The sequence below is a fragment of the Penaeus chinensis genome, chromosome 7, assembly GCF_019202785.1.
Source record: "Penaeus chinensis breed Huanghai No. 1 chromosome 7, ASM1920278v2, whole genome shotgun sequence".
Taxonomy (NCBI): Eukaryota; Metazoa; Arthropoda; class Malacostraca; order Decapoda; family Penaeidae; genus Penaeus; species Penaeus chinensis.
This window is the reverse complement of record NC_061825.1, coordinates 38,993,511-39,003,510: the sequence shown is the minus strand read 5'-3', so window position 1 is coordinate 39,003,510 and position 10,000 is coordinate 38,993,511. Positions and strand designations below refer to the sequence as shown.

Below are 10,000 nucleotides of genomic sequence, written 5' to 3'. Positions count from 1 at the left end.
GAGGGAGAGAGGGAGGGGGAGGGAGAGAGAGAGGGAGAGGGAGGGAGAGAGGGAGGATTGAAGGGAAGGGGAAGGAGAGGCAGGGGAGAGGGTAGGTATCACTCAAAAGGCAGGAACGGGAGAGAGAGAGGGAGGGAGGGAGGGAGGGAGGGAGGGAGGGAGGGAGGGAGGGAGGGAGGGAGGGAGGGAGGGCAGAGAGCAAGAGGGATCGGGATGTAGGCCTATACGATCTTTTTTATTATAACCTCAAGGCCAACCAGTCCCCGTAATGCACCACGCCGAGAGTCACCGCGGGGAAACTATTCTCCGCTGATGCCTCAAGACCCCCGACGAGAAGCAAAAAAGGATAAAGAGAGAAGAGAGAAGATAGATAGAGGATGGAGCGAGAGAGAGAGAGAGAGAGAGAGAGAGAGAGAGAGAGAGAGAGAGAGAGAGAGAGAGAGAGAGAGAGAGAGAGAGAGAGAGAGAGAGAGAGAGAGATAAAGAGAGATAGAGAGAGAGAGAGCGAGTGAGAGAGCGAGAGCGAGAGCGAGAGAGAGAGAATACGAACCAACCTGTAAACCATCTACAAACCCAAAAAGAAAAAAAAAAAAACTCACCATCCCAACCCCTTACCCCATCCCCTACGACCCCCAGCTCTTCCCCTCCCCTCCCCCCTTCCAAAGAAAGCACGTAATAAACCCATACTTCCGGCCGGGCACTGCTTGACCCTTCCCCCCTCCCTTCCCCCCCCTTTCCTCCTTCCCTTCCCCGGACCCTCGCCACCGCGGACCCAAAGACGCGACGGCGGGAGTCGGAAGGAGCTTAAGACGGAGAGCAAACAGAAAACTCTTTCGCGGTCTCTCTTGGTCTCTGTCTGTCTGTCTGTCTGCCTGTCTGTCTGTCTGTCTGTCTGTCTGTCTGTATGTCTGTCTGTCTTCTCTTTCTCTCTCTCACTATTTTATACCTTTTTTTTCTTTCTCTCTCTCTCTCTCTCTCTCTCTCTCTCTCTCTCTCTCTCTCTCTCTCTCTCTCTCTCTCTCTCTCTCTCTCTCTCAGAAGGAATGAATGAGGGGAGATGGGCCAATTGATAACGGCGGATGAGAGAGAGAATGAAAAACAGAGCATACAGAGGAAGAGTAAAGGAGAAAACACTAGCGAAAGAGAAAGAGAAAGAATCGGGACAGACAGACATTAAACAAAAATGAAAGGGAAACGGGAGAGAGAGGAGAAAGAGGAGAGAGAGGAGAGAGAGGAGAGAGAGGAGAGAGAGGAGAGAGAAGGGGAAACAAACACGGTCCGAAAGGCCTCCGCGAGAGTGCCACGTGAAACTTGTTCCGCGTCCAGAAATATAAAGGATTTCCGGCTAATTGTTCAAGAACCTGTAGTCGACGTCCCTGTCTCCTCTTCCACCTCCTCCCTTTCTCCTTTCTTCTTCTCCTCTCCCCTTCCTTTCCATTTCATATTAAATATCCTTTATGTCGACAATTCCTAGTTTATCTTCTTTTTTTTTTGAGTGTTATTTCTCCACTCAAAATCTGATAGATTCCCTTTCCTCCTATCTCTGCCTTTTCCATATTATTATTATTCTATTCTACTCTCTCATCCCTCTCTTTATCCCATTCTTCCTCTCTTCCACCTCTTTCTTCCTCTCTTCCATCCCTCCTTATCCCCCTATGTCCCCCAAATCATTCAATCTTTCCTTCCTTCTTTCAATCTCTTGCCCTTTCTCTCCCATTTCGCCATTTCACATTCGAAAAGGCTCCCCGTCATTTATAGGTTCACACTCCATTGAATTTAATGGCTCGCGGCTTCCCCCCCCCCCCTCTCCCCCCTCCCCCCTCCCTTCCCTTCCCTTCTCTCAATGACCACGGAAGTACAACTCTGGCGAGGACAGAGAGAGAGAGAGGGAAAGGAAGAGAAGGAGAACTGGAGGAAGAGGAGGAGGAGAAGGAAAGGGGGGAAGGGAAGAAGGGAGGAAGAGAGAAGGGAGGAAGGGAAGAAAGGAGGGAAGGGAAGGAAGGGAGGAAGGGAGGAAGGGAGGAAGGGAGGAAGGGAAGAAGGGACGAAGGGAGGGAGGGAGGAAGGAAGGGAGGAAGGAAGGGAGGGAGCGAGAGAGAGAGAGAGAGAGAGAGAGAGAGAGAGAGAGAGAGAGAGAGAGAGAGAGAGAGAGAGAGAGAGAGAGAGAGAGAGAGAGAGAGAAGAATAAGAAACATAAAATCCGAGCCCAGATATTTTGCGGTTGCTAACGACGGGGTAGGCCTACACGACACTGACAGACAAGCAGAAACACAGAGACGTAATAATAATACACAACACAAGAAAAATGCAGTTTCGTGTGTCGCCATAGGCCTAATTACCCATGCCTCTCCATTCCCCCCCAATCTCTTTTCCTTCTCTCTAAACGTGAGCACAGAACAACGAAAGCATCTTAAGCCAAAGAAACTTCTAGTGTTACAAGACGAGGGAGACTTTTCAAAACCTGCTCGACGGAGCAACACAATGAAGTGGGTCGCAGGCAGCCTTTTCATGGGGGGAGGGGGGGAGAAGGGGGGATAGACCCATATCCCCCTCCCGCACTTCTATTCCCCCAGCCTACACACGTACCCATACCCACGGTATGGGTACGTGTGCATTTTTCCTTCCAGATTTCTCTCTCGTGGAATATATCAACAATGATATGATATAAAGCTTCACATATTTCTCTCCCTCTCTCTCACAGACACACACACACATACACCTTTCTCGCTCTCTCGCTCTCTCGCTCTCTCGCTCTCTCTCGCTCTCTCTCGCTCGCTCTCGCTCTCTCGCTTGCTCTCGCTCTCGCTCTCGCTCGTTCTATCTCGTTCTCGTTCTCGTTCTCGTTCTCGTTCTCGTTCTCGGTCTCGGTCTCTATGTCTCTATGTCTCTGTCTCTCTGTCTCTCTCCCTTCTCCCTCTCTCCCTCTCTCAAAACAACCCCAGCCCTCTCTCCTGTGCCTTAACGACGTCGTTTGCCAATTAGCGCCGGTGCGGAGAATGAGTCCAGCCAAAATTTGGAGCGTGACCGGAACCAATTTCGATGAAGAAAGAATAAGAGAGAGAGAGAGAGGGAGAGGACGAGAGGGGAATGGTTAAAAGCCAGCCTATGATCTCTTCCCCCTTCTCCTTCCCCTCCTTCTCCTTCCCCTCACCCTCCCTTTCAAAACTTCTCGAAACCTTTTCGTTTTTATTAATAAAAAAAAAAGGTATTCCCATTACAATTACGATTCGCCCCGACCTCTTCTAACCTCATCATCCGCCTCAAGTAAAAGGAAATCAAAGAAACAAAAGTATCCCTTTTTTTTCTCTCTCTTCCGTACGCACAGAACGAGAACTGTAAAAATAATCCCCGTACGAGAGAAAAAGGTGGAACCGTAAATCCCGTCTGACTTTTAGTGGCGAAAAAAAATAAAGGAAAAAGACAAAAGAAAAAAAAAAAACTAATGACACATGGAACTATATTTCTTTCCCTAAACGTCCCTTAATCCACACAGATTAGTCAACACCACACTGCGCCGCATCCACACGCCCTGTTGACACACACACACACACACACACACACACACACACACACACACACACACACACACACACACACACACACACACACACACAACGCAAAACCCAGGTCTTAGGGAGGAACCACAAATCTCTTTCTAAGCCCCCACCAGAACTTCAACCCGCCCGCCCACCGCCCACCCACCAAACCAACCCACCCAGAGAGCGGGGCAGCACACTCACCACGCCCATGTAGGGAAACGTGATTAGAAAAAGAGAAAGAAAGGTTAACGGAGAGCGGGAATGGTATGGGGAGAGAGAGGAAAGGAAGGAGACGGTGAGAGAGAGAGAGGGAGAGAGAGAGAGAGAGAGAGAGAGAGAGAGAGAGAGAGAGAGAGAGAGAGAGAGAGAGAGAGAGAGAGAGAGAGAGAGAGAATGAGAGAGAGAGAATGAGAGAGAGAGAGAATGAGGGAGAGAGAGAATGAGGGAGAGAGAGAATGAGGGAGAGAGAGAATGAGGGAGAGAGAGAATGAGGGAGAGAGAGAATGAGGGAGAAAGATTACGAGAGAGAGAAATGTAAGACAAGAAAAAAAAAAAAAAACGAGCCAAGACAGAAAGACAAGACGAGAGAAAAAAACAAGAAAAATAAAAACGAGCCAAGACAGAGAAAAAAAATCGACAGAAAAAAAAAACAGAGAACGCGAACCACAAGCCCAGCGCATTGTCCCCAAAACGGGGCCCCATCGCCGTCGTCCGGGGACTTGCGCTAAGCCCGGTCAAGTTGTTCCAATTCGACAATGTTTATCCGTCTCTGTCGCTGTAATGTGGGTCAAGGATTCCCCGCTTTTCCCTTCTTTAACCTCAGCCGCACATGAGGCACGCTGCAACGGAGAATCCGTACGCGGGGAGGTCCTTGGGAGGTCCTTGGGAGTTTTACAAAGAGGCAACGGAGGGAAATCTCCCTAAAGAACGATATTGGTTAAATTAACTTAAAAAAGTTTGTGAAAAAAGGAAACAACCACGATAAGAAATGAACTCGTGACTGTTTTCCTTTTTCATATTTGTGTACATGCTAATGGGTTTGTGCTTGTGTTCATAAACGTATTTGTACATGGACTAGCGGACATGCTCATGTACGAAGGGTAGAATAGAGGAGGTGGGAAAGGAGAGAGATTAATGAGAGATGGGGAGAGGGAGAATTGGGAAGGAGAGAAGGAAGGCATGAACAGCCGGGAAGGAAGAAGGGGAGAAGAAAGAAGAAAGAGAAGAGAGAAATGGAGGAGGGAACTAGCATAGCACGAACACGATCACAGACTAACCCTCTCCCTTATCTGACTACCGGTAACCCTTACACACAAATCAACCGCCCCTCCCCACAACCACCCTACCCACCGCCTTTACCCTCTCCTTCCTCTCTCCCCCATTTGCTTACGACCCTTAAAATGAGATACCCATCGCGGGTCCGTTCCATTACCGGCGATGGCCTAGTTATGCCCACTGCATGTCTGAGGCGCCCAAACACGCATTCCCCTTGCTTTTATGTCCCCGCGAAGTGAGAACAGGAGAAAACGGAAAATGGGGATGGAGGAAGAGTAGGAGAATGGAGGGAGGAAGAGGAGGAAGGAGGAGGATGGAAAAGAGGAGAAAATTGAGAAAGAAGCGACAAAGAAAAAAAAAAAAAAAAAAAAAAAAAAACATCAAAACCATACGCATAAGAAAACCAAAAGCATATCCGTCACGAAAATGAACATACTCCCGGCGGCTCGTCACCCGAAGCAACGCGGCGACAGGGAACAGTAGGCCTAGCGCGTTAGCCCATTCCGTCCCTCACCACCTCCCTCCCCCTAACCCACCTCCCCCACCCCTCTCCACCGCCATCCCTCTACCCACCTCCCTCCTCCTTTCCACCACCCTCCCCCCTCCTCCTTTTTCCTCAAGCATCGGTGACCTCTACAATTGCCTAACCTTTAGCCCCCCCCCCTTTCCCCCCTTTCCCCCCCCTTTGTCGTGCTGTCGTCCCATTTACCCTTTATGCTTGGGGAAGGGGGGGTGGGGGAATGGGAAGGAGGAGGAAGGAAGGGTAAAGGGAGGGAGGGAGAGAGAGAGAGGGGGGGGGGAAGTGAGGAGGGAGGGTAAACAGAGACGTACCTTTGGAATTCATGGAATGGGAAGAGCTTGGGGAGGAGGAGGGGGGGGGGGGTGGGGAGGGTGAAAGGGGTAGGGCGAAGAGGGGAGGAAGGGGAGAGAGGGAGAGGGGAGGGAAGTGTATCAAATGTTATGGTATTGTTCTTTGTGCATTTCATGTTTCCTTTCTCTTGCTTCTCTCTTTGTTTCTTTCTTTCTTTTTCTTTCTTTCTTTCTCTTTCTCTTATTTATCCTTCTTTCTTTCTCCGATTTCTTTCTTCTTTTGAATAACCATCTAACCGTTCACGATGAGAGGTATTAAAGCCTAATATGAAATAAAGACGAAATAAAGATGAAAAAAAATGAAATAAAGGGAAAAGGCAGATTAAGAATACGGAAGGACACGCAAAAAGGAGATGATAAAGAGCAGTTCTAAGAATACCAAGAATTTCTTTTAAACTCCGGAGACTTCAACCCCGAGCGACGCCATTAACATCATTAATCACTTGGTTCGCCTTTCTTGCTTCTATTCCCTTTCTTCTCCTCAATTATCTTCTCTCTCTCTCTCTCCCACGGGGATGTTTGTTTACACCAGCGGGGATAATCGCCCCCAAAACCCGCATTAGTCGCTAATAAACAGGATGCCAGCGATCCCCTCTCTCACCCCCACCCCCTCCACCATACACACCCTACCACCTACCCCCTCTTCTCCAAGTCTGCCTTCTATCCCCTACTTCCTACATCCTTCCCCCTCCTTCCCCCCGACCTCAGCCTCTACCCCTTACACCCTCTTATCGAACTCTACCCCCTACCCCCTTCCCCTACCACCACCCCAAACCCCAACCCCTACCCCTACCACAACCCCAACCCCTACCACCACCCCAACCCCCTTCCCCTTCCCCTACCACCACCCCAATCACCAACCCCTACCCCCTACCACCACCCCAACCCCAACCCCTACCCCTACCACAACCCCAACCCCTACCACCACCCCAACCCCCTTCCCCTTCCCTTACCACCAACCCAACCCCCAACCCCTACCCCCTTCCCCTATCACCCCAATCCCCCTTCACTACCCCCTACCCCTTACCCCACCTCACGCCAAGCAGATGCGCAAGACACGACTTGTAACACACGAGGGGCGCGGAAGCTATGCTAATGGAAGAGACCAAGAGGGGGAAAAAAAAAAAAAAAAAAAAAAAAAAAACTGGAATGCACATTAAACTCGGGACCGTTCGTAATGCATTTCGTAGGCGCCCGTAAACGCAGGACTGCCGAGACCTAATAACCAAAATAACAGACGAACACGGGGGGAAACGAGTCCTTTGTGAGTTTCGTTTTTCTTTATCTTTCTGTTTGCGTAAGGCTAAAACACCGAAGGAAAAGGGCGTTCCTTCTTTAATTAAAAATAAAAGCTCTTTGCCTTCTAGACATACGGAGCACGGAAAAAAAGGGAGGGGTGTGGAGAGGAGGGAGGGAGGAGAGGATCCGATAGGCGAAAAATAAGCCCCACCCACTCATTAGCCCTTCCCTCCCCTAGGCCCCACCCTCCCTCCCTCCCTTACCAGTCCCCTACCCCCATCCTCCCCCCGGCCTCCAGCACCTCCCCCCCCCCCCCCCAGAAATCGTGGGAATCCTGCCCAAGGGCGTGGGAAGCGCAGGGCGGCGTGACCCCAGAGGGCAAGGAGGCCGCCCTATGTAATACACTTCCCCTCCCTTCCCCCTCCCTCCCCCCTACAGCAAGCTCTTCCCATATTCACAATTCTGCCGTCATTACCGCCGCCTCTTCCCCTCCCCTTCCCCCTCCCTCCCCTCCACCGTACCTGGAGGGGCCGACCTAAGTGCACTCAGACAAACCCTAGTATGTACCTGGCCTAGTCCTGGGATAATGTTACCCTCCTTGCCTAATCCTGGCCTTATCCTTCGCCTTGGAACCTGGAATCCTCGGCTGTAATGTGCTCTATATGGGCGTTTCCACCCTTAAGTACGACCGTGTTTCTTGAGGGACACCTGACAAACCTTAATATATATAATCCCACAATACATCTATCATGATAATTCTAGGAATAAAGCTAAGGAAAGCAGACATCTCAAAAATCAAACCTACACAGCTTTTAAAATCATCTAAAACACTGAAAAACACCAACCATCAGGTATGATAAATTCGGAAACCAAAACAAACTGAAAAAAATATCAAACAAATCAACCCTCCACACATACGTCAAGGAAATTAACTAATAAAAACAAACCATTTAAATAATCAAATAATACTAATAATATAAACTATTACAAAAAGAAAAGAAAAGAAAAGAAAAGAAAAGAAAAGAAAGGGAAAGAAACGTAACCCAGCCACAAGGGCAAACGGGAGCCTCGCAGGGTATTGCACCCGGCCGGAGCAGGTCGCGGAAAGGGTGAGAAAGGGGGAAGGGAGCACTCACCCTCAGGAGGAAACAATTGTCTTGCGAGGCTCCCAGCGCCGGGGTAATGGCTGAAAGGGGGGAGGAGAAGGGGAAGGGGAAGGGGAAGGGGAAGGGATGTGAGGAACGTAGGGGTAACTCGCGGTTAACCAACAGGCACAATGACACTCGAAAACACTATCGCGACAACACAATCGCACTTGTATACATATAAGATTTTATGCAGGTTCTTTTCGACTGTAAAATATCCTTCAAACACATACATACACACAAACGCACACATACAATGCCCTTCTTTCCGTCCACTACCGGTCAGCCTCAAAGCTTTGCTCCATTTTATTGCGTTCCAGCTATAGGCCTACCGTTCGGTCCCTAGGCCTATAAACCCTCCCGATCCATCCTAAATAAGGGATGGAAACTTTGCAACGTCGTAAAATGCAAAAGAGGTGGCCGCGGCTGCCTCTCGGATAGCTCCTTACTGCTGCCTTGAAATCCGCGGAAAACCACACGCGGTTTCCAACGCCGGGCTCTGGGGCAAGGGAGTGCCACCAAGGCTCTCGATGTCCTCCCAACGGTGCAGACAATGAAGGCAAATGACGAACATACAAACGGTCTGCCACTCTTATGTAAATACATACATGCACGCATACACGAACACACATACACATACAAAACAAAATCCACATAATAAGCACTGATCTCTCCAATTCATACTCACACAAACACACACAAACGCACACTTGACAAAACCCAAGCCAACATCGTACCAATTCCCAGGGGTCGTACTCACCTCTTTGGTCCAGGGTCCCTTCACCAGCTCGGGATTGACGACCTTGTGCCACCGCTGCTGGCACTGGACGTCGTTCCTGTCGGGGAAGCCAGCGGCGATCACCTCCCACTTCTCGCCGTGCTGCTCCACCAGCCCTTTGAGCTTCTACTCGACGGGGGCGGCGGAGGGGGAGGGGGGTGAGGAGAAGGAGGGTTGGGAAGAGAGAAAAAAGAATTAGACATATGATGTTTGCGAATAAAATGTTGTATTAGTATTGTATTGTTTTGGTGTAATCACAAAATTTATACGTAAAAATATATATACTATACTACGTCCATCCCCATATTCAAATCTATGGCTCCCTAAATACCTATATGTGTATATGAGTATGTATGTGTATGTATATATGCAAGTGTGTTTGCACCGTATAACTGTACGTACAATATAGACTACAGCAAATACAGTACGTGCACCATCCATGCAAATACGTATATGCGCACGTACGTTATCTCTTTATACACATGTTAAACCAAAATAAACAAAATCTCATTCTCTGAGGCTGAGGCGACCGTCCTCGCAGGCCCCGTCCCTTACCTCGTCCTCGTCCTTGGTCCAGCGCCCCTTGTTGACGTGCTTCTTGACCCGCGGGCCCGAGGTGGAGGAGGGGTGTTCGTCGTCCACCGAGGACTCGTCGATCTCGTACTCGTCGCTCAGCTCGTCATTAGAGCACCACTCTTCGTCGACGTTGCTGCTGCTTGAGAGGGACAGAGAAGAGGCAAGGTTAGGCAAGGCTTTGGCATTTGGATATTGATCCTGCAGAAACAAAAATAAATATTAAAAAAAAAAAAGTATTTTCAACCTTATTGGTTAGAAATCTATAAAGTTTTCCCGGAGTACATTTACGAATCGATGGCCAGTCAATCCGCCTCTCCATAATACATGAAAGCACGCACGCACACTCACGCACTTCCTCCGCGGGACCACGTGGTCGCCGGCGAACCCACCCCTTCCCCTTCAGCGAGAGATCACACAGCGCATTGCGTCACGTCAACCTTCTCCTGGCGAAGACGGCGAGGACGGATTGCCGAATCAGACGTCAATCACCGAAACGACAGATTTTCGAGAGGCTCTGCGGCACGAAAGCGAATCGGCAGAAATATTTAAGAGCTTCAATTGTTATCGATTTCCCTTCC

General features: G+C 49.5%; 1 protein-coding gene across 6 annotated transcripts in view; it reads right to left on the bottom strand.

Annotated features, from left to right (window-relative positions):
- LOC125027203 (myb-related protein B-like) overlaps positions 1-10,000 on the bottom strand; it is a 78,521-nt gene that overhangs the window by 45,522 nt on the left and 22,999 nt on the right. For 5 of the 6 annotated variants that reach the window (XM_047616133.1, XM_047616136.1, XM_047616134.1 and 2 more), the window contains exons 2-3: positions 9,402-9,561; positions 8,829-8,972 (exon numbers count right to left, since the gene is read on the bottom strand). In XM_047616133.1, coding sequence (XP_047472089.1) covers positions 8,829-8,972; positions 9,402-9,561 — 304 coding nt within the window. The remainder of the gene's footprint in view (positions 1-8,828; positions 8,973-9,401; positions 9,562-10,000) is intronic. The other variant, XM_047616135.1, reaches the window with a different exon arrangement.